This window comes from Xenia sp. Carnegie-2017, unplaced genomic scaffold (genome assembly GCF_021976095.1).
Source record: "Xenia sp. Carnegie-2017 unplaced genomic scaffold, XeniaSp_v1 HiC_scaffold_13, whole genome shotgun sequence".
NCBI lineage: Eukaryota > Metazoa > Cnidaria > Anthozoa > Malacalcyonacea > Xeniidae > Xenia > Xenia sp. Carnegie-2017.
Genome location: NW_025813436.1, coordinates 9151524 through 9178735, shown reverse-complemented (window position 1 = coordinate 9178735; position 27212 = coordinate 9151524). Strand labels below are relative to the sequence as shown.

General features: G+C 33.2%; 5 protein-coding genes, 1 long non-coding RNA gene and 1 pseudogene across 8 annotated transcripts; 2 read left to right on the top strand and 5 right to left on the bottom strand.

Annotated features, from left to right (window-relative positions):
* Positions 1-445: 445 nt before the first annotated feature.
* On the bottom strand, positions 446-2564 carry LOC124454067 (serum paraoxonase/arylesterase 2-like). Of its 2 annotated transcripts, XM_047004875.1 has the most exons (7): positions 1992-2564; positions 1829-1893; positions 1696-1751; positions 1292-1616; positions 1042-1219; positions 889-970; positions 446-818 (listed from the first exon to the last, which is right to left on the bottom strand). In XM_047004875.1, exons 1-7 carry the CDS (start codon positions 2069-2071, stop codon positions 501-503), a joined length of 1104 nt encoding a protein of 367 aa, XP_046860831.1. In that variant the 5' UTR covers positions 2072-2564; the 3' UTR covers positions 446-500. The 2 variants fall into 2 exon arrangements, with proteins under 2 accessions (XP_046860831.1, XP_046860836.1); XM_047004880.1 differs by lacking the exons at positions 1696-1751; positions 1829-1893 and having other exon boundaries at positions 1292-1440; positions 1992-2562.
* Positions 2565-6405: 3841 nt separating this feature from the next.
* Positions 6406-8176, bottom strand: LOC124449798 (annotated as a pseudogene).
* Positions 8177-8468: 292 nt separating this feature from the next.
* Positions 8469-13708, bottom strand: LOC124449807 (2'-5'-oligoadenylate synthase 3-like). 2 transcript variants are annotated; one of them, XM_047000721.1, is made up of 6 exons: positions 13488-13708; positions 12570-12739; positions 12237-12391; positions 11819-11958; positions 11360-11738; positions 8469-8654 (listed from the first exon to the last, which is right to left on the bottom strand). In XM_047000721.1, the coding sequence occupies exons 1-6, from the start codon at positions 13498-13500 to the stop codon at positions 8507-8509; spliced, it is 1005 nt and encodes a 334-aa protein (XP_046856677.1). In that variant the 5' UTR covers positions 13501-13708; the 3' UTR covers positions 8469-8506. The 2 variants fall into 2 exon arrangements, with proteins under 2 accessions (XP_046856677.1, XP_046856668.1); XM_047000712.1 differs by lacking the exon at positions 8469-8654 and adding an exon at positions 11083-11268 and having other exon boundaries at positions 13488-13707.
* Positions 8894-11039, bottom strand: LOC124449788 (serum paraoxonase/arylesterase 2-like). The gene is made up of 7 exons (XM_047000694.1): positions 10583-11039; positions 10420-10484; positions 10287-10342; positions 9887-10211; positions 9631-9808; positions 9478-9559; positions 8894-9407 (listed from the first exon to the last, which is right to left on the bottom strand). Exons 1-7 carry the CDS (start codon positions 10660-10662, stop codon positions 9090-9092), a joined length of 1104 nt encoding a protein of 367 aa, XP_046856650.1. The 5' UTR covers positions 10663-11039; the 3' UTR covers positions 8894-9089.
* Positions 13709-14467: 759 nt separating the features above from the next.
* Positions 14468-15617, top strand: LOC124449819. The gene is made up of 4 exons (XM_047000732.1): positions 14468-14738; positions 14861-15033; positions 15138-15429; positions 15540-15617. Exons 1-4 carry the CDS (start codon positions 14717-14719, stop codon positions 15599-15601), a joined length of 549 nt encoding a protein of 182 aa, XP_046856688.1. The 5' UTR covers positions 14468-14716; the 3' UTR covers positions 15602-15617.
* Positions 15618-16323: 706 nt separating this feature from the next.
* Positions 16324-24455, bottom strand: LOC124449777 (NPC intracellular cholesterol transporter 1-like). Its single transcript, XM_047000685.1, has 17 exons — positions 24287-24455; positions 22930-24219; positions 22601-22854; positions 22010-22397; positions 21595-21892; positions 21392-21519; positions 21030-21257; positions 20456-20649; positions 19830-19981; positions 18935-19070; positions 18753-18835; positions 18525-18649; positions 18368-18441; positions 18055-18212; positions 17498-17611; positions 17201-17275; positions 16324-17047 (listed from the first exon to the last, which is right to left on the bottom strand). The coding sequence occupies exons 1-12, from the start codon at positions 24335-24337 to the stop codon at positions 18525-18527; spliced, it is 3327 nt and encodes a 1108-aa protein (XP_046856641.1). The 5' UTR covers positions 24338-24455; the 3' UTR covers positions 16324-17047; positions 17201-17275; positions 17498-17611; positions 18055-18212; positions 18368-18441.
* Positions 24456-24686: 231 nt separating this feature from the next.
* On the top strand, positions 24687-25893 carry LOC124454287. Its single transcript, XR_006951381.1, has 2 exons — positions 24687-25089; positions 25648-25893. It is a non-coding gene; the product is annotated as an uncharacterized LOC124454287 (long non-coding RNA).
* The last annotated feature ends 1319 nt before the right edge of the window (positions 25894-27212 follow it).

Genomic DNA, 27212 nt, shown 5'->3' with positions numbered 1-27212 from the left:
TCTATTAGAGTTAATTATTTACATGTTATTTATACTAACGGTAATTACATAAGTCGAGCTTTCCTTTACGTCATTAGCAGTACTCACTCTTTCATTGCGTTTCAAGTTCTCGCGCGTTGCAACAAAAAAGAAGAACTAACTAAACAAACAAAGAACTTACAAAACGTACTTAAAACAAAGAAAAGTTAAAGAAAAACTAACATAGTTACGACAATTTTATGGCTAAGCTAAAAAGAATGCAATATCCCACAACGGTTAATTAGTCTTTATCTTGAATTAAAAACAATAAATTTTCAACCTGTAGGGCACTTTTGCCCCCCCTGCCCCTCTCCAGAAAAGGCAAGGGGGGCCGTTGCCCCCCTTGCCCCCCCCAGTTCCGGTGTCCCTGGTAATATATAATTTGTTAAATATCCTTTTAAATAATGAAAAATTCATTTTTAAATGGTGCTAATTCTACCCAAAATGTAATTCTAACTTAAAGTAATTCCTATTCATTGATTCTAAAATTCATTTACTTTACAATACACAAAACTCGAGAATGGATTGCCAACAAGCATTTTACCACGATAAAACAAACCACTAGAAACACATTTAACCTGGCCTTTACCATCATTACCAAAAACTTCACGAATATCATCAACATTAAATGGAACTTCAGGATTGCCAGATTTACTAAGTCTAACTTGAAGTACAGCACCAGGACATGGTCGGGTGAAATTTGAACTATATGCAACAACGTCAAAATGAGCAACACCAAGCCATAAATGGCCCTCTTCATCAACATTTATATTATCTAAAAGAGCACCAACTTGGATATGCTAAAAATAGAGATTTACATAGAAAAGTTATTTAAAGTTTATAATTGGGCAGAAAGCAAAATATTACAACCTGACGTTTTAGAAGATTGTTATTGATGTCTCTTTCAAACACAATCACCTCACCATCAGATCCACTTGCCACAAATATATATCTAAAGATTATTGACAGTAGTAAAACAAATTATACATATTTATCAAGCTTTCATTCTCTTTACATCCTTACTTTTCACTTAAATCCATATTGATCCCATTGGCGAAATTTAAATTGCTGGCAACAAATTTTGATTGTTTTCCATCATAGTAAACAACACTACAAAGCTTCAATGGATAAGTTGTTTCGACAACCAAAAGCCAAGTATTAATAAAATAGCGATCATTTGTCACATAAAAACTTTCTGGTCCTAAAGAAACAACATATTGCTTTGAAAAATAAAATATATATATATAACAAAACATAACACATATTGACTTACCAACTGCAACAAGATCATTGGGAGAATATATTTTTTCATCAAACACGGTTCTTTTATGTTTCAAAACCATATTTGTCATATCCAACATAAAAATTTCTATGGTTTGATTATCATTTCCATGGTTTACTACAAACAAACTCACTTCCCCACTTTGTGGATCAATATATAAATCGATACCATGAGGTGTAAATTTAGAATGAAAATTATCAAATTTTAATGGTTGAGGCGAGTGATCAGGATTATTTAAGTCAAAGCTGTAAAGCATTCCTATAAAATTCTTCATAGCGGGATCAGGACCAATAGGACTGAGGGTGAAATCAAGGCCCTGAACAAAAACTATAATGAAATATTACGAATTAATACACAATTTATTTTAATACAACTAAAATTTCAATGCATTTTACCGACGAAAATATCGCTAGGCCGTTCGGTAGAAGAACTATGTCTTCTGAGCCATTAACTAAAAATATTTACATTATTAGTCAACATGCATAACGCAATTTAGTGCACAACAAATCTTAAATTAGTTTTATTTACCGTGAAATATTTTACATGGTCCAGGATTATGATTGTAAAAAGATAGACCAAATCTCCCTATGCGTCTAGCATTAGGATATCAAAGAGTAAATCAACTACTATCAGACAGAGCAAACTAAAGGCCAGAAAAAGAATGACATGCTGTGATAAAAAAGATACCTACAATGATCTATTGAGTGCAATAATTCTCAACAAAAGCCAGGCAGAAAATGCAATAACCAGAACTTGCTTGATAACACCCATTTTTAACTAGAACTGAAGTACAGATTAATATGGCGTAATTTAATAAAATTTATGTCATTAATATAAAATATGTAATTATATATATGGTGATATTGTGGACAACAATGTTGTACCAACAGTGTGACGTCACTGTAGTAATTGATAATTGTGCACATTGTAATACAGTTTGTTTTCAACGTGGAAAACCGGACAAATTCTTTAATTGCAACTAGTCTCCGCGAAATTATCAAAAATATGGCTTGTTCACGACGGTTGGTGCCCACAAAGGCATTTATAAAATATTGTTTTTATTTCACTACTAAGATGGCGGCCGTGACGTAACATGCAAACCACCAATAATGTCTATATTCACAATGATTCAAGAAAATTTTCATGAAGTGAATTGTCCATGTCGCCACATGCAGGATAAAGAGAGAATGAAGAAAAATTGAGACACAAACAAAACGCTTTTATTAAAAATCCTTTCAATTCCAGACACTTTTAGGTGAAGCAATGTTTTGAGCAAAGGTGTTTTGAGAGTTTGATCAGCACCCGAGTAATTTCACTCCATGCATTACAATCCCTGCAAAGATTTATGGTTGGATTTGCTGGATCTATTACAATGGGAGGCCTAAAAATAAAAAAATATTTCTACTACCCTGCATATCTTAGAAAGTTGTTGTAAAATAAATATATGAAACATACACATAGACTCGCGTAGATTTTAACAAGATATCAGAGAGTTGCAAGATGATAGTGATCTGCCCTTGGTATAAAGTAGATCAAATCTTTAAAGATCTATCAATGATTTGTATCCATATAAACTGATGAAGTTGGAAATGTTTGGCTTAGCATAACATGACAAAAACATGGAAACAAAAAATATTATTACAAACAATCATACCTACATTTATTTTCATTCAATAGAAATTGTAAATCGTAAATAGTTATTGAAAACTATGTAATATACAGGGACGCCGGAACGGCAAAAGGGCAGGAGGGGCAAGCCTTTGTGGAAGGGCACATTAGTGAAACATACTAGAAATAATCTAATAGTGATAAACAGCAAAGAGATGTGCTACATGCAATACACTGTACAGAAGCACATGTCTGCAGTGTTGGTCGATGAATATTAACGATAATATAACTATCAAACGATGTAACGTCACTAATTTACAATTTGTCATGTATTGTATTTTCCAAAATATTTAATTCTTCTTTCATTTCTCTGTGAAAACTCTTTGGCAATTACGTCTATTTCAACCATATCCATGTGTTGCTTCTGAATGTTGGAGAACATAATATCATTCAGATGATTTTCTTCAGTGTTTGACCGCAGCCATGTTTTGAGACGACGCATTACGCTGAATGTGCGTTCGCACGAGGCAGATGAGAGTGGCACTGTGTAGTATAGTATAATTAGTTTGTGGATCTCTGAGCACCTTTTCTTTGCTGACGGCATGGCATTGAATATCTCTGCTATTGTTGAAATACGCGTGACTTCTGTTATTTTTTCTTCTGATCCGCGTTGTAAAGCCCAAGAATGGTAGGAAGATCATCAAGCTGCATTCTTAGAACATCTTTATCAATCAAAAAATTGCTTAATCCATCTAAAGATACTCCTCTTTCTTTCATAGAGTTAAGTAACAGTTCCTCGATAGATTTGATCTGGAAAAGATCGTCTTCTTCAAATCGCGATCCTAGACCTGAGATGATTGCATCAATGGCTTGGTAGTACGAGCTTTGCATTGGTGTTATATTCGCACTGTTGTAAACTGAGGCATCTGTGACGTGAAGGTTTTCTGTTATTAAAATTCTTCATTATTCATCCATCTTGGAACTTTTCTTAGTCTAGTGCCAGAGCCAAAATTTTCACTAAATTCCAGTGGAAACGACATCATAACACGAAAAACTTTCTAAGCGTCATCAAGTGTACGCTCAAACTCTTCTTCGCTTCTCATCTCATGAAGACGTTGCAGGACATGTCTAATTGAAAATAGAGCGTACACAGCTGAAATATCAACCGCTTGGAGCTCTTTAGAAAGCTTCTCGAGTAAAGCCAATAGCTTTCTTGTCGCGTTTAAATTAAAGATGACGATTAAGGAAGATAGCTGTCGCCTTAATATTCCTCTAATCTTTGCTTTTGTGTCTGCCGAAATGCTAGGATCTTCCTGCAATTTTTCAAGGGTTGCATGTAGTCCAGCTGATTTCTCGAAGATGACGTCAGCAGCCTTTACTCTTGTTGTCCATCTCGTTGTAGAAAGACTTTGGAGTCGTAGAACTTTGTAATCGTTTGTTCCTGTTTCATTTCTAAAATCTGCCTGTATTTTTTCGAACAATAAAATACGTTTTGGATGGGCACCTACGCTTGCATACAGGGATTGGCATAAATCCAGTGACATAGACAATAAATTAGATTGCTTAGCTGCATCCTGTATAATAAGTTCATTGCAGTGACTGAAACAATGAACATAAATTGCGTTTGGTGCAACATCTTCCTTGAGCTTTCTTGCGAGGGATTTCATTGCTGAAGCCCCATCAAAGCCCATAGCTGCCATATTGTGACCTTCCATACCACATCTGAGAAGGATATCTTTGGTGTAGTACAGTAATGCATCAGATGAAAGCCCTTGCAAACATTCATAAATTCCAACAAAATCTTCCGATACTTCGTAATTATCATCACAGGTCCTTACGGAGAAAGACAACTGTTCCTTCTTAGATACGTCTGATGATTCGTCAGCTAGAATTGAAAATGATTCTCTCACTAGAATTTTAACAATCAAATGTCTTCGAGCATTTAATACAATCATCTGTTTCTGCTCGTCCAGGATGTCGTGTGCAGTTACGTCTTGTTCTCGTCCAGTAAAAGTTTTAGTGCCTTGTCGTTGATAGCTTTATCAAGATTGAACTGATGAATATTAGATTCAAAATCCGTTCTACCTCTAATCGCTATACCTTGGCGTAAAAGTGTTTTTAATGTTTGAAGATGCGAAATTAACCCTTTCCGCCTTAACTGCTGCGTTTCAAGAGCAAGTGAACTGCAGGCTATGCTAATAGACAATTGCCCTTTGTCTGATGTGGCACAAGCTTCTTTATGAGCGTAACTGTTTTCATGTTCGTTGAATTTCTCACAGCCTTTTTTCCAGTTATCAAATCCAACTTCATAACTGCCAAACACTCCCTTTATCTTAAAGTGAGTAGAACAAATTTCGCAAAAAGCCTTATTTTTTTCTCGATTGTACACTAGCCACTCATAATTTCGTAACCACTGACCTTGGAAATATCGACCATGCTTCACACTACTTTCCTTGTCTTCACTTGTAAAGTCTTTCTCATGTTTTACCCATGTTGTTTTCATGCATATCTTTTCTGTTTCACCAATCAGACTTTTCGGTTTGGACCATTTTTGTAACTTCCAGTCTGAGGCTTTTTCAGTATAGACAGTTATTACAGTGTCAATTCCGCTTGTTGAAGCAGAATCAAAATCATGGCCTGTGTTTCCTTTTGCAAACAGCGATGTTATTTTTGATTGACCCGGTTTAGCAGCTACTTTCGCTAGTGCTTTTGCTGAATCTTTTTTATATCTTTCTGCTCTTGGCATTGCAGAAAAAGCGATAAGATGCAAAAAATATCCCTTTCAAAGTCATCAGTGTTTAGATGACTGAGCCATTTATGCCAGCAGATGTTTACCATTAAAATATCTTTGCTATACGTCATGTTCCTGGTACTTTTTGGATTTAATAAAAATGAAAGGAATTTACAAAGGTATTGTGATTTTTAGTTGTTTACATTTAAAAAATGACGTTTCACGGTTGTCGAGGAATTCGCTCCTCAGCTGGTTCACTAACACTCTTCGTTTTGAACCTTAAGTGAGTTCAAGCCAAACAATCTACAAGTACATCACTGGAGTATTCTTACGCTATCTATTAGAGTTAATTATTTACATGTTATTTATACTATCGGTAATTACATAAGTCGAGCTTTCCTTTACGTCATTAGCAGTACTCACTCTTTCATTGCGTTTCAAGTTCTCGCGCGTTGCAACAAAAAAGAAGAACTAACTAAACAAACAAAGAACTTACAAAACGTACTTAAAACAAAGAAAAGTTAAAGAAAAACTAACATAGTTACGACAATTTTATGGCTAAGCTAAAAAGAATGCAATATCCAACAACGGTTAATTAGTCTTTATCTTGAATTAAAAACAATAAATTTTCAACCTGTAGGGCACTTTTGCCCCCCCTGCCCCTCTCCAGAAGGCAACCGTTGCCCCTTGCCCCCAGTTCCGGCGTCCCTGGTAATATATAATTTGTTAAATATCCTTTTAAATAATGAAAAATTCATTTTAAATGGTGCTAATTCTACCCAAAATGTAATTCTAACTTAAAGTAATTCCTATTCATTGATTCTAAAATTCATTTACTTTACAATACACAAAACTCGAGAATGGATTGCCAACAAGCATTTTACCACGATAAAACAAACCACTAGAAACACATTTAACCTGGCCTTTACCATCATTACCAAAACTTCACGAATATCATCAACATTAAATGGAACTTCAGGATTGCCAGATTTACTAAGTCTAACTTGAAGTACAGCACCAGGACATGGTCGGGTGAAATTTGAACTATATGCAACAACGTCAAAATGAGCAACACCAAGCCATAAATGGCCATCTTCATCAACATTTATATTATCTAAAAGAGCACCAACTTGGATATGCTAAAAATAGAGATTTACATAGAAAAGTTATTTAAAGTTTATAATTGGGCAGAAAGCAAAATATTACAACCTGACGTTTTAGAAGATTGTTATTGATGTCTCTTTCAAACACAATCACCTCACCATCAGATCCACTTGCCACAAATATATATCTAAAGATTATTGACAGTAGTAAAACAAATTATACATATTTATCAAGCTTTCATTCTCTTTACATCCTTACTTTTCACTTAAATCCATATTGATCCCATTGGCGAAATTTAAATTGCTGGCAACAAATTTTGATTGTTTTCCATCATAGTAAACAACACTACAAAGCTTCAATGGATAAGTTGTTTCGACAACCAAAAGCCAAGTATTAATAAAATAGCGATCATTTGTCACATAAAAACTTTCTGGTCCTAAAGAAACAACATATTGCTTTGAAAAAAAAAATATATATATATAACAAAACAAAACAAAACATAACACATATTGACTTACCAACTGCAACAAGATCATTGGGAGAATATATTTTTTCATCAAACACAGTTCTTTTATGTTTCAAAACCATTTTTGTCATATCCAACACGAAAATTTCTATGGTTTGATTATCATTTCCATGGTTTACTACAAACAAACTCACTTCCCCACTTTGTGGATCAATATATAAATCGATACCATGAGGTGTAAATTTAGAATGAAAATTATCAAATTTTAATGGTTGAGGCGAGTGATCAGGATTATTTAAGTCAAAGCTGTAAAGCATTCCTATAAAATTCTTCATAGCGGGATCAGGACCAATAGGACTGAAGGTGAAATCAAGGCCCTGAACAAAAACTATAATGAAATATTACGAATTAATACACAATTTATTTTAATACAACTAAAATTTCAATGCATTTTACCGACGAAAATATCGCTAGGCCGTTCGGTAGAAGAACTATGTCTTCTGAGCCATTAACTAAAAATATTTACATTATTAGTCAACATGCATAACGCAATTTAGTGCACAACAAATCTTAAATTAGTTTTATTTACCGTGAAATATTTTACATGGTCCAGGATTATGATTGTAAAAAGATAGACCAAATCTCCCTATGCGTCTAGCATTAAGATATCAAAGAGTAAATCAACTACTATCAGACAGAGCAAACTAAAGGCCAGAAAAAGAATGACATGCTGTGATAAAAAAGTTACCTACAATGATCTGTTGAGGGCAATAATTCTCAACAAAAGCCAGGCAGAAAATGCAATAACCAGAACTTGTTTGATAAAACCCATTTTAACCAGAACTGAAGTGCAGATTAATACGGCGTAATTTAATAAAATTTATGTCATTAATTTAAAATATGTAATTATATATATGGTGATATTGTGGACAACGATGTTGTACCATCAGTGTGACGTCACGGTAGTAATTGAATAATTGTGCACATTGTAATACAGTTTGTTTTCAACGTGGAAAACCGGACAAATTCTTTAATTGCAACTAGTCTCCGCGAAATTATCAAAAATATGGCTTGTTCACGACGGTTGGTGCCCACAAAGGCATTTATAAAATATTGTTTTTATTCGACTACCAAGATGGCGGCCGTGACGTAACATGCAAACCACCAATAATGTCTATATTCACAATGATTCAAGAAAATTTTCATGAAGTGAATTGTCCATGTCGCCACATGCAGGATAAAGAGAGAATGAAGAAAAATTGAGACACAAACAAAACGCTTTTATTAAAAAATCCTTTCAATTCCAGACACTTTTGGGTGAAGCAATGTTTTTGAGCAAAGGTGTTTTGAGAGTTTGATCAGCACCCCTAGTAATTTCACTCCATGCATTACAATCCCTGCAAAGATTTATGGTTGGATTTGCTGGATCTATTACAATGGGAGGCCTAAAAATAAAAAAATATTTCTACTACCCTGCATATCTTAGAAAGTTGTTGTAAAATAAATATATGAAACATACACATATACTCATGTAGATTTTAACAAGATATCAGAGAGTTGCAAGATGATAGTGATCTGCCCTTGGTATAAAGTAGATCAAATCGTTAAAGATCTATCAATGATTTGTATCCATATAAACTGATGAAGTTGGAAATGTTTGGCTTAGCATAACATGACAACAACATGGAAACAAAAAAATATTATTACAAACAATCATACGTACATTTATTTTCATTCAATGGAAATTGTAAATAGTTGTTGAAAACTATGTAATACATAATTTGTTAAATATCCTTTTAAATAATGAAAAATTCATTTTTATTGGTGCTAATTCTACCCAAAATGTAATTCTAACTTAAAGTAATTCCTATTCATTGATTCTAAAATTCATTTACTTTACAATACACAAAACTCGAGAATGGATTGCCAACAAGCATTTTACCACGATAAAACAAACCACTAGAAACACATTTAACCTGGCCTTTACCATCATTACCAAAAACTTCACGAATATCATCAACATTAAATGGGACTTCAGGATTGCCAGATTTACTTAGTCTAACTTGAAGTACAGCACCAGGACATGGTCGGGTGAAATTTGAACTATATGCAACAAAGTCAAAATGAGCAACACCAAGCCATAAATGGCCCTCTTCATCAACATTTATATTATCTAAAAGAACACCAACTTGGATATGCTAAAAATAGAGATTTACATAGAAAAGTTATTTAAAGTTTATAATTGGGCAGAAAGCAAAATAATACAACCTGACGTTTTAGAAGATTGTTATTGATGTCTCTTTCAAACACAATCACCTCACCATCAGATCCACTCGCCACAAATATATATCTAAAGATTATTGACAGTAGTAAAACAAATTATACATATTTATCAAGCTTTCATTCTCTTTATATCCTTACTTTTCACTTAAATCCATATTGATCCCATTGGCCAAATTTAAATTGCTGGCAACATATTTTGATTGTTTTCCATCATAGTAAACAACACTACAAAGCTTCAATGGATAAGTTGTTTCGACAGCCAAAAGCCAAGTATTAATAAAATAGCGATCATTTGTCACATAAAAACTTTCTGGTCCTAAAGAAACAACATATTGCTTTGAAAAAAAATATATATATAACAAAACAAAACATAACATAACACATATTGACTTACCAACTGCAACAAGATCATTGGGAGAATATATTTTTTCATCAAACACAGTTCTTTTATGTTTCAAAACCATTTTTGTCATATCCAACATGAAAATTTCTATGCTTTTATTATCATTTCCATGGTTTACTACAAACAAACTTACTTCCCCACTTTGTGGATCAATATATAAATCGATACCATGAGGTGTAAATTTAGAATGAAAATTATCAAATTTTAATGGTTGAGGCGAGTGATCAGGATTATTTAAGTCAAAGCTGTAAAGCATTCCTATAAAATTCTTCGTAGCGGGATCAGGACCAGTAGGACTGAAGGTGAAATCAAGGCCCTGAACAAAAACTATAATGAAATATTACGAATAAACAATTTATTTCAATACAACTAAAATTTCAATGCATTTTACCGACGAAAATATCGCTAGGCCGTTCGGTAGAAGAACTATGTCTTCTGAGCCATTAACTAAAAATATTTACATTATTAGTCAACATGCATAACGCAATTTAGTCCACAACAAATCTCAAATTAGTTTTATTTACCATGAAATATTTTACATGGTCCTGGATTATGATTGTAAAAAGACAGACCAAATCTCCCTATGCGTCTAGCATTAAGATATTAAAGAGTAAATGAACTACTATCAGACAGAGCAAACTAAAGGCCAGAAAAAGAATGACATGCTGTGATAAAAAAGGTACCTACAATGATCTATTGAGTGCAATAATTCTCAACAAAAGCCAGGCAGAAAATGCAATAACCAGAACTTGTTTGATAACACCCATTTTGACCAGAACTGACGTGCAGATTAATATGGCGTAATTTAATAAAATTTATGTCATTAATTTAAAATATGTAATTATATATATGGTGATATTGTGGACAACGATGTTGTACCAACAGTGTGACGTCACTGTAGTAATTGAATAATTGTGCACATTGTAATACAGTTTGTTTTCAACGTGGAAAACCGGACAAATTCTTTAATTACAACTAATCTCCGCGAAATTATCAAAAATATGGCTTGTTCACGACGGTTGGTGCCCACAAAGGCATTTATAAAATATTGTTTTTATTCGACTACTAAGATGGCGGCCGTGACGTAAAATGCAAACCACCAATAATGTCTATTTTCACAATGATTCAAGAAAATTTTCATGAAGTCCATGTCGCCACATGCAGGATAAAGAGAGAATGAAGAAAAATTGAGACACAAACAAAACGCTTTTATTAAAAAATCCTTTCAATTCCAGACACTTTTAGGTGAAGCAATGTTTTTGAGCAAAGGTGTTTTGAGCGTTTGATCAGCACCCCGAGTAATTTCACTCCATGCATTACAATCCCTGCAAAGATTTATGGTTGGATTTGCTGGATCTATTACGATGGGAGGCCTAAAAATAAAAAAATATTTCTACTACCCTGCATATCTTAGAAAGTTGTTGTAAAATAAATATATGAAACATACACAGAGCGTAGATTTACCTTTCCAGATGCGCAAATTCTTGCGCTGTATCCCAACTGTAATTTTTTGTCCAAACTGCTTTCATTGATTGATGATCTTTCAAAGTCATAAGAACAGCACGAAAAGCGTTAGCAAATTTAAAAGTCTCCGGGCTATTGGCATGTTCCCAGCAATATACAGTCACCAGTTCCAATAGATATGGAGAAGGAAGGCTTTGATTTTCATTATCAGCAAAACCTTTTTGAACCCAGAATTTAACGAGTTTCATGAGGCCTTTCAGCTGCTGGTTTTTATTCTTAATAAAGTCGACTTGAAGTTGTGATAAAGACGAACTATATACGTCGTTGTCTTTCGCTGAAGCACCACGGAGTTGCTCGTAAATTGAGTTGCGAATCTCAGCTGAAAAGCAGACCGTAAAATCGTGAAAATCAATTGTGACACATGTGATGAATAACAATTGAAAGATTTACACCGTATACCTTTGTTAACATCAGCATAAAAGGTCGCCATAACATAAACACTAAGATCAAGAGGACCACTAGGCATTTTAACATTACATGTAATACCACTGTCTGTGACATCGTCAACTTCCAAATCAAATGAGACCATGTTGACTAACCTAAATAAAGATGTTTCAATAAATATCAAAATCTTTGTAAACTCAATAGATAATTCTCATTAAGCCTAAAACGAAAATAATTCTAAAAAAAATAAAATCCATAAAGATCTTTAAAACCAATTTTCCTTTTCATATATATAATCCATTGGCCATCCAAGAATGACATGTTGTACCAACATACATCACCACCACAATTTTTGACATGCGCTGAATCTATCACTGGACAAACATACACCATTTAGGGTTAGGGTTAGGCTAACACCTAAACTGACAACTACCTTTCTTCAATGGTGTCCATGATCTTTCGACTTTTTGATTTATGCTTCATTAGCAGCTCTTGAACATCAGATGTTTCATAATCAAAACATACGACAATGACAGAGTCGACATCCTCTCGACCATAAATTGCTGTACCATTACCAAGAGATCCTCCCTTAATGTAGAATACTACATTGATAAATAATTATTAGAAATCTTTATTTCATGGATTTAATTTCAACAGATCTGAGTTTGATCAAAGACTCAATGCTATCTTGAAGATATTGCAAAACACGGGTAATCTCAACATTAGCATGCACAAAGTTTTGACGAGAAACCATGAACAAAAATACCTGAATAAAATTCTTTATTTTACCAACGTTGGATGGAAAATTTTCTTCGATGTGTTCACATATTTTATCAACGACATTATTACAGCTTTTCAAATAGATCGTACTCAGTTCTGCTGCTTTAGCTAACGTAACATTGGGTGGATTTTCATTTTGCAGAAGTTTCGTTAGACCTATTGAAAAGAGCAAGAGGATTGTTGATTTATTATACAATTGCAAACAAATAAAACAAAATTTATTTAACTAAAAAGAGTACATAATAATATTTATGATGAGGAAATAAAAATTATTATACATTCATAAGAAATCCCCCGTTCCTAAATCAATGTCATCAACAAAATCAACTAATTATCAAGCCTGGAATGTATAACTTCATTCATTTATTATATGAAGTAAAATATTTCATCTATGATAAACCAATATATAAAATGTTAGTAATATGTACTTTTAAATAGACGTAATGATGTGATATTCACGTGGTGTTCATACATTGTCTAAGAAGCTGGATCCAAGTTTAAGTAAAATATTTTACGGCTGATGATTTATATTAAACATTTCGTTATTAATTCCATTTGTCATAAATTTTCAAAGAGTGAAATCTTGGCAATGAATGCATAACTGTAATGTATTTTACCTGAGACGCTAATCGTCTACATCAGGTATATGGTGTCTGTTTACGTGTAAAAATGAAATAAAATTATATCATATAAGATAGAAATAACTGAGAAAAAGAAAACGATGAACAGGCTGTAACATATATAGTATCAATTACAAAGTAAACCATGTTGTGCTATAACATAAATCGTGCACTAATACTATATAAAGCTATCCAATTAACGAATGTAAAACGCAAATATATCACATTCTATCTGTTATCGATATTTTCCAAAATAATATATAGTTAAAACTTCTGTCACTTACTTGGAGCAGACATGGTGAAAACAAGTCAAAATGACCTTTTCTTACGACAATTTCTGTAATCTTTACGATATATTTTTCAAATCGTTATATGAAACTGTGAAATAGTTTACATTGCTTAACTTGTAAATATTTGTATGACGACATGTATCATATTCTTCATCGTTTAAATTAAACCAATAAGAATTCACGCAAGCAAGCAGACTTCTTATTTACAAATATTTTACCCTTGCAACAATTCATATTTATAGTTATAGAATCAACAGGAAAGGATTAGCTCAAACATTTGGCATAAACAATGAAGTGTAATTATTTTGGTAGTAAAAAATAAACACTCCACATCCGTACGAAAGGAATTCATCTGTTACACCTGTTGTGTATGTAACAGTAATTAAATATCATTCAAAGTATATGAAATAAATAAAAATTGAAAAAACAGAGTTATAAACACAACAAATTGATCAAGAAAATTGTGTTACAGCCAAATTTTGCAATATTATTTTAGTATGTCGTTCAGTGGTTGCCCTTATTCATATGAATACAAATTCTTGTTCTTATTCAGTACATTGACATTATTCCATAGCAGTAGATTCAAGGAACTACACAATACGCTTAAATTAACTATTACACTGAGATGTACAACTGACAGAGGAATGAGTCTTTGAGAGAGATCTCTGATTAGTTCAAACGTATGAGACATGGTTAGTACTGGTTTTGAGGGTAAATGACAAAAGTTTGCGATAAAATGACAAAGAAACGAGCATATTTCTTATAAATACATGTACGAATAAGGTAGTCTTCATATAGAACGTATAAGGAATATTTCACAGTAAGAAGTGACGCAGGCGATAATCAAATATCTCCAATTCAATAAGGCCAATTCACAAATGTTGATGACAAAAAGGAATATAAAAGAAATAGTTTAAAATTAAGATATGTTAGCTACTTACACATATGAAGACAATATCATCGTTGATTCGCATGTTAAAAGACGTTAAATATTTAAGCAATATAAACAACAGTTATGTTCATCAATCACATGCAAATACGGCTATCTGAACTTCGGGACTTCTCACTGAGGCTACAAAATCAATTGACAATGGTTTTTATCGCAGTTAGAAAGTTTTTTAACGCAAAGTGTGGAATATAAATCTTCTATCTGAGAAAACGAGAAGCATTTTCGACGAAGAATTGAATGTTTTGTACAAACCACCAATGAATGGTAAATTAACATGAGTGGACATCGTAAACCAAGTAAGTTATGAATGTAACGCTTAAAATGCTCATAGGGAAATATTGTGAGCACAGAGAACAGACATATCCTTATTGATGAAGAACAATTTTTAGAGTGTAAAATACCTAACCACATTTTCCAGGTCTGACACGTTTGCTGAGCTCAAAAAACGCAGCTGATCTTAATGTGCTGTTAAGCAACGAAGTACAAATAAGTGACAATGTCCTACAGAAATGTACAGCTGCTTTAGAATCATTTATTGAACACCTCAACAGCAGGCTTCAGACAAGAAAAGAATTTCAAGAAATCCTCATTGTAGGCAATAAACGATTATTTTATCACATAGCAACTAAACTATGTGATGAATGACACTTTAGAAAACGTTGAACTCAAAGTTTCCTAATTATTTTGTCTAACAGGGAGGATCTCTTGGTACGAAAACAGAAATCAACAGCGAAGATGATGTTGAAGCAACATTACACGTTATATATGCACATGGTAATGATGACGTCACAAAATGTATGACATCATTCAAGGATAATCTATCCAGTATCACAGCATCTATGCAAGCTCATATCAGAGATTATGAATCAAATATAGAAATAGTCGATAGGGATGATGGCAGTATGTGCTGTACCTTGATAATTCTAGATTGTCCTATTGATGTTGAATTGGAAATAATTCCATCATTTGGATGGGACGTTCACGATGGTAAGATAACTCTATAATAAAATTGATAGAGTAAATAAGAACTTAAGCAACTTAATCCCTCCTACAGACTCGAGGGGACGTTAAATTTAAAACTTGATGCAATATTTCAGGTGACTTTGAACGATTTAACAGATTTGAGAAAAGCAGGTTTTGGAAGAGAGAGTTTTGGTAGTAGAGAAGTTTTGGTAAGAGAGATTATTAAAGTCGTGTTCTCTATTGTGGGTTTTCAATACAGATGAAAAAGAGAAGAGCTCTATAACGCTATGGTTGCGAACGCAAAAGATCGTAGAGTATACGCAACCAGTCTATGTCGTCTTCAACTCGATTACATTACTCAAAACTTAAAAAATACACGAGTTCGTAACTTGATACGATTGGTACTCTTATGGCTACAGAGAGCGTTTACTCTGGACGAGAAATATCAACTACCAAGTGCCTATTCAATTCAATATCTTGTGATTTCTTTATGGGAAAGGGCTGGCAGACCGGAGACATTTAAACCATCTGCAGGATTTCGAGCAGTCATGGAAGCATTACAAAATTATTCTGATCTTTATATAACGTGGAACGTTTACTACGACAAAAAGATGATAAAAGAAGCACTGGTCAATCAGAGGTAAGGACGAAGAGCTTTTTTTAAGGGGGAAGGGAGGGTGGTAAAGCGAAATCAAAAGATACAAGGGAAAACATGGAAAATAACGTTACATTATAGTTTAATAGTGTTACCTCCTTAGGAAACCAATCCTCATGGATCCCTGTGATCCAACGAAGAACTATGCTTCGGAGTGCAACTGTTGGAATGACGTCGGTATGGTTGCTACAGCAACGCTGGGAAAGCCAATAATTAAAGATGTTAGCCATAATCCAAGATGGCAGTGAACTATGAAGTGTTGAAATTTTGCAAAAAACTTTATAATATCTTGCTTGTATTTAGAATATTTCTTATGACTCGATTAAGGCAGTTTAATTTGAATTATTCATTAAAATCCTTTTGATTCATATAATGTTCTAATGTTTTTGTATTCTTCAGCATGATATAGCTAATATGGTAAGAAGTAAATGTTCAACTATATATAGTTTCACAATTTAACTATTTCATATTTTAAACTTGAAGTAACAGTGAATACATGTTAGTCATTGTTATTACTCCTATTACTGGTTATCCCTCTTATTCTTATTGTAAAGAATATGAATGACGATGATTTAGTAAGAAGAAACGAAGCAAGTTATGCTGAAAAATTTTGCAAAATATCCTCTTAAACCGGATATTTTCCAAAAAAAATCAACCTCATTTGATATATGAATAGATATGAATTTTAGTTGGGAGTAAAGATAATTTCCTCGTTAACGCTTTGTTTTTAACATGACAAAGAGAGACGGTCAAGGTATGCTGTCGCAAACCTTCGTATCTTTCTGTTCACGAATACACCGGTTTCGAGTTGGTTAATAATGGAGAACTCTCCGTGTGGAGGTCTGGGCTCGATTCTTGGATATCACCAATTGAATGTTTATCACGACGACAATTCGGGCCAATGTAACTGAGAAAAACAGGAAGAAAGAGAAGTCCATGACTTGCTCCTAATAATACGATCCCCAGATACATTCTGAAATAAAACACCTAAATAATGAAAATAAAAAAAATTCAAAATCATCATTGATAATAACAAGGAAACAACTTGCAACATAACGCTTTTATTGTTGAATATATATTGACAAGAACCTTAATTTAGCATAATGGTAAAAATAATTTATAATATACGTAAGATATCACCTTAAATATCTGAGATGTTGAAAATGCCAAAACGAGAATACCTCCAAACTTTGTCAGTGTAATGCCGCTAAATACCTTTGAAAAAATAAAAAGAAACAAAATCGGGAAATGTTTGCGCGCTGTTTGATGAGTGAGTAGCAACGATATTATTATTTTTTGCTGACTCAACATGACTAGATGTTGATTTCTTTGTTTCTAAGGTGATATAGAGTAAGTTAAAATGACGTAACGTAGTCGTTCATAGGAAATAAACGTCAAAAAATTCTCTAGTCAAAGTTTAATTATGTTTTATCTTACCGAGCTTCCAATGTGAGCTAAACTAAGTTTTGCTCTTTCTATTCTATCCTTGCCATCAGTCAAACTGAAATGTCTTGCAATGTGAGAGCAAAATTCAACGGAAATACCAACAGCCTAAGTGGAAACACTTTCGTTAAAACTACAAGACTGTATAAAAAAAAGGACCACTAGAAACCTATTGTGAAATTACAATGGCCGATGTATGCTAATCTCGCTGGTTTAATACTGAGAATGTTTTACTGTCAGAAATTATATCAAATTCTCAGGAGCAGTAACAAAGATATATAATACATTTTAGTATAGTAATAATAGTCTTTGAAATTATCACAATACGTCAATTTCTGAAGGTGTTTTTAGCAACACCTTGTATATTTTATAAAGACATCTTTGATAACATAAAAGAAAACCATGAAGAAATGGTTTGCTGCTTACTTAATTCAATTCTTTTTTCAAAGTTTTACTTCATTGTTCAAATTAAATTTAATCATTAAATCCAGCGACGCTACCATAAATTGAAAATAATGATCAACATTTAAATAAACGTGCCAAATAATTACCATAACAAGATTTACAAGCGATATGGCATTTAGAGAAATATTCCAGATATACATCAAGCCCAAGAGATCAGTGATTATCATTGCAACAGTGAACGTAACGATAAATGCAATGCGAAATTGAAAACCCATCAACATGAAAGTCACAACAAATATTGAAGCTGCAATGAAATATTTTTATTTTCACATTAATAACCTTGTTTTGAGATTGCAAACTGGATAAAAGGGAGTATATAGCATATTTCTTCAATGAATGAAAATAGAATAAAGATGAAAGATATGACTTATGTAACATTCATTCGGAAGATTTGCTTACCTAAACATATGACAAGATTGAACCATGCATCATGGACGATAGTCAAATATTGTTCATAATACACATAAAATATGCTGAAACATACAAGATGATAATTGATGAGATAAGATTTATAAGTACACATCTTCAACCTAAATTAACAACAGTACACACATACCTATATGGAAACACACGACTTTCCGTGGTATTCGACATCTCTTTGCCAAGCGTCTAGCGTTTTATACGCATCAATATAGTCAGCTGACGTTTTCAAAATTGTATGATAGCCCATGTAACGCGAGACTGTTTGAAAGTAGGAACGTTAACACAAGGTTCATGATGTTATTTTAGTGTTTTATAAAAAATCATCATACATAACAATAGTTCAGTGTTTTGAATGACTTACTTCTTACAGCACTTGTGTTTAGAGTTGCATTTAATAAACTGTACATATTTAAAATAACAGAGTCTGAATAAGCTGCATGACCTCTAAAACGAACGAGAAACATGCTCAAAAATAAACTTCAAAAAAATCATTGGAGATTAAGTAAAATCATGAGATATCACAGTACTTCTTTTTATACAAACCCCTTTGGACATTTGCTCTCAGGATTATCTCGAAGGAAGAAAGGCAAATATCTGTTGAACTCTATAACATCTGGACGTTGATTACTTTGTGTAGTCTGGTTTAAACACGAATGACAATGATAACAACTTTGTGTCACTATAAACAAGAGTCCAAAAATTTAAAGTATTAATATCAGCGATTACTTCATGTATTTATAGAACAAGTTAATGGAAGGCAATAACACATCACTTCCTCTCCGTGTTCAAATCATAACGTTTAATGCTTAAACGACCCTACAATATGTAACGATAACTTTTCTATTGCATTGGATCAGGGGCTAGTTTATATTTATTGTACTCAGTTAGCTCATTCTTTATTTCATTAAAAATGTTCATAATCTCAAGAAAACGTTTCTCCCCTCCACTCCGAACCAAAGTAAAGTAAGACAATGTTACTTAATATATATAATATATTAATATATATGTATATATACATAAACAAAGTAAGTTTGAAAATTTGTAATCCAGGCATTTAATACATAAAGATATCTCAGCCTTCATCAGAATGAGGATATTTATTTACACGTGCTTTTAGCTTTTAGCTTCTAAACGTCTCCAAGCTAAAAGCACGTGTAAATAAATATCCTTATTCTGATGAAGGCTCTCCAATAAATCACTCTTTATGTATTATATACAAAGTGTATAACAATGTGCCCTTCCGGCTATCACCATAGTAAAATGGTGACTCCTGCACTTGGGACACAGGATGTATATATATACATATAGCTACAGGATAGAAGCGTTACACAAACGATAAATATTTATCTTTATAAATCTAACAAGTTCGTTGATAGTGCAATGAGTCTTGCCTAGAACATGTAAGTTCTTTGAATAGACAGAGAATGAAACAACTTACTTGTTGCATTACAAAATGTACCGGGTTTAGCTATAATTTTATGACCAGTTTTGTTTATAGTATAATCCAACATTCGACAACATGATGTAGATGGAATAATCCAACTAAAATAGTCATCTATCCATGACGACAGACTGACACCAAGCTTTGTTCTAAAAATATTTGTACACACGTTTATACATTATACATTAACACGTCATGATACACACGTCATGATGCACACGTCATGATGCACGTTATGATGCACACGTTATGATGCACACGTCATGATACACACGTTATGATGCACACGTCATGATACACACGTTATGATGCACACGTTATGATGCACACGTCATGATACACACGTCACGACACACACGTCATGATGCACACGTCATGATACACATGTCATGATGCAATGCTAAGGCCGCTTACACAAAACATTGATAGTGTTATCCATTGAATAGAATTTTATTCGACTGAAGACAAAAATTAGGATTTACAGTGTAAAATCAAAGAATGATGATTGAATTAAAGATGACAAAGTTTCTTTATCGCAAAGTAAAATGACCAACATTTTTGTTAAATGATAACACTATCCGGGGGGTTGTACAAACGTTGCTAGTCGTAAATAAAGTACATACTGTTCAGACGATCGAAAATCCTTAAAAGCAAGCAATATTAAAGAGTCTTTGTCGCAACCAGAACCACCACAAATTTTGTTCTGCCATTTACGTTCTTGGTAAGGATAATGAGGATTATCAAGGATGAAGTAGACAGGGGGACCAACTTTGAGATAATTTGACTGCATTTTAAAATATGTGATCATGTATGAATCCTAGAAAGAGATGAAAGAGTAACCAACGTTTATTAAAGTCGAGTAAACTGTAAAAAAGTACGACTTCCAAAAAGTAATTTAATAAATCATAAAACTAAAGAAACTCCGTGAATAATCAACATTTTTCTCATTGAAATGAAATTTTGGAATCAAATTGTTGAATAGTTATTCATTGTCGATAGCGGTATGTTTTTTGTAGAACTATAACAATAAAGAGTAAAACTTTAATCACTAATAATGAAGAAAGAGAACAAAAATATACATATATTGTAAACATGTTCAATAAATAAAAAAACATAAGCACTAAACGTAAAGGTTAAACCTAACTTACTAGGAAATAGACAAATGATAAAAAATATGAAATACAGACACACACTCACCTGAGGCATAGAAAGTGATTGATCCAATCCTATCTCAATGCTTGGTATAACCATTATACTTAATGCAAGTAATGTCGAAAACGCAATAACCACTACGACACGGACAGTGGGAAGAAGCAAAAATGGCGATAATATCTTATCAAAAAACTTATACAGCAAGCTTGGAGTATGTGTTAATTTTGATACTTGAGTGCTTTTGTAACAGCAAAATATATCGTAACGGTCGCCCTGAAAGAGCAAAGACAATGGTATAAACAATCAAGTTCAACTCTGCAGACGAGATAAAAAATTTAAACACACAAAGACAACTTCAGGCAATCTTTGTCCAGTTAACACTATATTTGCACACATGACTTACGTACCTGTTGACGTTTTATGTCAAGAGACATCAATGCAACAAACAAAGTGACTTGGAAAAGAAAATTAATAAACACAGCAACACAGGCATAGAGAGAGAACACTCTGACTGCTGGCATTGAAGATAGAGCACCTTTGAAAGAAATTATAAGGAATAAATTAATTTTCATTTCAAAGCAACATTTATAGAATCTTCTAAATATCTCACCAAAACCAAATGCAACAGCCTCAGAAGTTGATGTCAACAGCATACTAGGTGCAACCTCCCCCAAAACTCGACCAATTTGATTGGATACTGTTTCTCCAGGTTTCCGTACATCACGTTGATAGTTTTGAACAAGAATAAAAATATTGTCAACACCCACAGCTAACACAAGAAATGGAACCACTTCTATTATAATCAATGTTGCTGGTTCTTTAGCAAAACTGAAGATCCCTAACGAGCAAACAACAGAACCAATAACAATAATAATACCAGCTAATGCAAGAAGAAACTTTGAGTCAATCTAAAAAAATAACAATAAATAGTTCAACATGAAGTATTGAATTAATCATGACACAGAGAAAATGAATTAAAATAAACAAAAGAAATGTTCAACAAAGTTCATTTGTTTCACACTAACCATAAATCTGTCAAATTTATTAACTTGACCAAGTGCAAAGGTTATATAAACAAACATGATGATATAGCTGATGACAATAATGTAGATATCAGCATGACTCTCCCGTTTAATTTCATCCTCTATTGATCTCTGGGCCATAAAAGCAACATCTAAATCATCATCCTTAAAGTTTTTCATATACTTTAGAAATTCTTTCTCCCAAGCCATGGCTTTACGATTGTGAGCTTCATCTTCATGATTGTTAATCACAATAGTCACCACAATTACACTTGCATTTGAATATTTATTACCATGGTAACCTCCTAAGACAATGTTTGGAGCCACAGGTCCCCCAAATGAGCTAAGACAAGGTATACCAAGCTTGACATCATTCATTGACGAGGGATCGCTAAAACAACAAAATCAATGACAATAAAACAAAAAGCCCCTTTTTCAAACTCTGTATTTGTCGCATTCATAATGCATAAAATAAAATTGACATAAAATGGCAAAACATTGATTTTTGTAAATACTCTAAACAGCTATTGTGTAGAGAAAATGTAAAGAGTCATTTATACATCTACCATATTACCAACAACCATCAAAACATACCTGTTGCAATATGCTAAATGGTCTCCCCAAGAATAAGATGCAAGAGGATTTGGAGCCTCGCATGGCTTCCCACCCAAAGCAAGAATACATTTTTTCAACTTATTCAAGTCATTTTGCCAATATTGTAATGGACTCATGACTGTACAATTATTGTTATATGGAGCAAGTGGTTTCTTACAGATGTCCTGTAGTGTGATATTTTTTGAGCCATATGCAACCTTCATGTTCGTCAAATGTGTCTGAACTTTCAAAATCTGCACAAAATGAAAAATGACATTAAATCATAATTATGAAAGATTTGCAAGATAGAACAAAAATAATATCCATACCCTCTGAAAAGCTTCCAAGCGTAAGATATTTCCAGTCAATTTACAATCACGTTCAAAAAAGGTATGGTAACACGTTGAAGCATTCCATTTACTATGAGCCTTAACAGAGAAGATCATTTGAGCAGTACGAAAGAAGGGTGAAAAATTTTGGTCAAAAATATCTTTTTCTTTCCTAGCTTGACTTTCTGGAGATGACCAAAGTTTCACAGGATCTGTGGTGACTGTGAAATCCTTCAGACCAACAGCACAAGCACCAATGAATAAAATAGCCAAAATGATAACAAAAACCCAATAATCACAACAAATATTACCCCATTTCATGAAACCATTCCTGATTAACTTGTCCATTTTCACGCCAATTCGTCCAACAAACCCCAAGAGTTCTATTGGATCATCAGCAACTTTAGCTTGCTCACTCTCACTTCGTTTACAACAAGAAGAATATATACAATAAAGTAAATTTGCAGTTATAAATGTGACAACAAATACTAGGTACACAAGTAATGTAACAAAACTGATCTCATTTAAACTAATAAAACCAAGATCCCAATGCCAATGTTTTGGTGGATTATATGGAGGTATTGAATTGCATGACAGAACACAATCTTGACAACTACAGGCTGACTTGTTGCTTTTACTGTATATGTCATAAACACTTTCGTTACACAAACTGATCTTCACATTCATTGGTTGAATTCCTTTGGCGTGAGATGTAGGATATTGAATCAAAAACGGTGAAACGCCATTCTTCTGTGGATCACCCATAAAATTTAAAAATTTCAGTGAATCACATTTATCAGCTGGCATCCCACATAAGTAGTTCATTATCTTTTGATTATTGCTGGGAAATACGACGTCTTTGCACGAGTTATAAAGACCTTCTCTGAAGCTCTTCTCGACATAATAACTAATTGAAGCAATAGATTTACTGATATTTGTATAATTCTTTACACTATATGGAAGGAGAAACATTGAGTTGTTTGGACTGCATGTCAAACGACAATATAACTCACGAAAATTTTTCCAACAAGCAGGACATCTTTCCATCATTGTCTGAGCAGTTTTAATACCCGACTGAAGACTGACAACCTGATCGTACGAACAACAAACTTTGCTGTCACTTTTAATGGTCAATTCAGGGCAAAGTTCGTCAAGGATGTCCCGGGATTTTTTGTTCTCAATAGACTTTGCCGGTCCATTATACAGGCAATTTATGTATTTGCCACGAGAATTTTTTCCACACTGTCCATACCACATGCAATAACCTTCCTTATGGATATAGGTTACGGCCTAATAAGAAAGTAAAACAAACATTACAGCTATATTGTAAACAATGTATTGTATACAATTTTCTCACCTCCACAACCCCAAGAGCTATCAGTAATGGCAAGAAGACGCATATTTTCATTGTGAAAATGCATATAATAAAAACTACGATGAAACCAAGGATGTTATATGTCTAGAAATAATAAAATAAGCTCTATTGCATAACTAAGACACAATGTTGTTTAAGCTTAAAATAAATTTTGTAATTAATAAAGGGTATTTTTTAAAAAGCTATATATGATTGGTCAGTGAAAATGTAAGTCAAGCTTTGATTGGTTGAAACGATCGTACGATGAGGGTCTAAACGCTATGTATTTACCCGACAGTCTCGTGACATGGACACATGTGATGCGATTGCTCAACCTTACTTTTCTTGCTCCCTTCTGCATTTATATTTTTAAGTGTAGCACATTTTAAATTGACCAACGAATTAGTCATTTTTTTTTTACCATATATAAACAGTCGAAATCCAGCATCAATGAAATTTATTGAAAATTCGTGACTCGCATATTTTTTGACAAAAGCTGAGAGTTCCAAAGTTCATTGAAAGTCATTATAAAACATATTACCTAATAAGAGAGCTAAGAAGTCAGTAGAGTGTTTATGTTGTGTAGACGTCATTTGTAACATCAGTCATGTTTGTTTATGACTTGGGTTGAGCTGAACCAGCTGAACTGTAATTGAAATGTTTGTGAAAAGGCGATATGGGAAAGGCAGTACATAATTTGAAAGGATTGCAATTTGTCATGAACAACAAAAAAAATTTAAGAAAAAATCGATGCAAATCAAATGGAGTGTGACAAATTTGAAAATCCTCGTCTTGAAATTCTTGAGGTAGTTTAACAAAACATCTTCCCAGATTTTCTCTTTCTCTGTCTCTTCTTTGGTCAAGTTATTTTTCAAAAACAAGGGAAAGGTTTAAAAAACTAGCGTCAGTGTACTGTTCACCTTCAAACACAAAATTACTGTTACACACGATATGTTCGTAACATATAAACGATATTTTGTATTTTCCAAGTAACATACTTAATGTTCTCTTTTCTAAAGTATCCATGTTCTCTGTTCCCTATAGTGATCTTAATTTTTGTATCAAAATGTAATCATGTTTGTGCTTTTTATGATCACTAGTTTTACGCACAATACAAAAACAACATGTATGTTTACCTATTACATAAGTCAAGATGCTCTCCTTAGGCACCTAATGCAATTACATAATCGTATACGACGGTAGGGGTTGCATTTTTTGCATTGTTTCCCGTCGAAATGCATTAGTTCAAATTCTTCATTCCTTCACAAGAGCTTTTTTAAAATCTTCCATAAAGTCCTTCTCTAAAGCTCTTTCCAACATAATAATTAATGATAGATTTGTTGAAATTTGTATAATTCATTTAGAATTCCTGAAACTAATACCAAATACTGTCATCATACACTCGTGGTTTACGTAATCACAGTTGGCGCAATTGGTTGGCGCAGCTAACTTCTCGTCGACTTTGCAATAATATATCAAATTCCTGAACCAAACACAAAAAAAGTAATTCCATATATACATTATGTGATAATGTTTACAAGACATCAGGTGTTAAAGGCAAATCACAACGAACGAGACTTTCAAGTTTTAAATAAATTTCGAAAAAAGGCTATTTTGTGTGATTTAAATCGTCGATACTGTCCTCAAGAGCTTCAATAAGCTGTCTCTCACCGAAACCTTCAACTTGACTAAAAATGAAAACATATTCGTGAGGGAAAACATGCAAGTAGTAGTGGTAAATTTTGCGATGGGGGTGGGGGGTGAATAATGCGGTGAGGCAGGGGAGAAATTTCTAACACAAGTATATACATATATACTTACTTTTGGAAGCGTACACTATCTCTCAACGACATAATAGTTGTTTCAAATTCAGAAAGTGTTCGATTGATATGAGTTAAATCATCTAACACATCAAAAGAAATATTTTTCTTGACGTTTCTCTGGAAACACAAAATTAAGAGTTACTCAATGCAAGAAGTACACCAAAATACTTTGTTAGTTCTCTACAAATCATCAAAGTATCGAGTTCAACAATGTTTTTACACTGTTTTTAACAGTTGTAACCAAACAAAGAAAGATTAGACATTTCTACAACAGTACTTTTAACCAACCAGTATTATTTGTCTTGTAGCTATGTATATGTAATGTTGTATTGGACAATGGTAAATACTTAGTGTAGTGTTATATTTTTCCTCCACTTCCTTAGGGTGAAGAAACATTGTCTAAAAAATTTACTAAAAAACATATCATGGATCCTAAATACAAATAAAAAAATAACAAGAATGAATTGTCACCTTTTCGTGTCTAAGATTAGGAATCTTTCTTTTTAAGCCTTGTCCACGAGTGTTTAAACTTGAGGAAATATCTTCGTCCAATATTGACCGCAGTTCTCTTTCAAAACTAAAACAAAATATATGAAGAACTAAGATACATTGATCATCATTGCTTAATTTTGTGGTGTTGAAAGTATGCACAGTGATCAAGTGTCCTCAACATTCACAGCGTTCACAATGTTCACCATGTATGCAGAGTCAACAGTGTCCTCAACATTCACAGCGTTCACAATGTTCACCATGTATGCAGAGTCAACAGTGTCCTCAACATCCACAACATTCACAATGTTCACCATGTATGCAGAGTCAACAGTGTCCTCAACATTCAGAGCGTTCACAATGTTCACCATGTATGCAGAGTCAACAGTGTCCTCAACATTCAGAGCGTTCACAATGTTCACCATGTATGCAGAGTCAACAGTGTCCATAATGTTTACAATGTCCATAGGGTAAACAAGGTAAACAATGTTCACAGTTAAAGATCGAACGTCTTTGAAGTAACGAATATCTACAGAATACTATTTGAGACAATCTTACCGTCTAGAACTGTTTTTTTCACTGAGAAGAGTCTTCTCTAAACAGCAAGTCTTACTTTT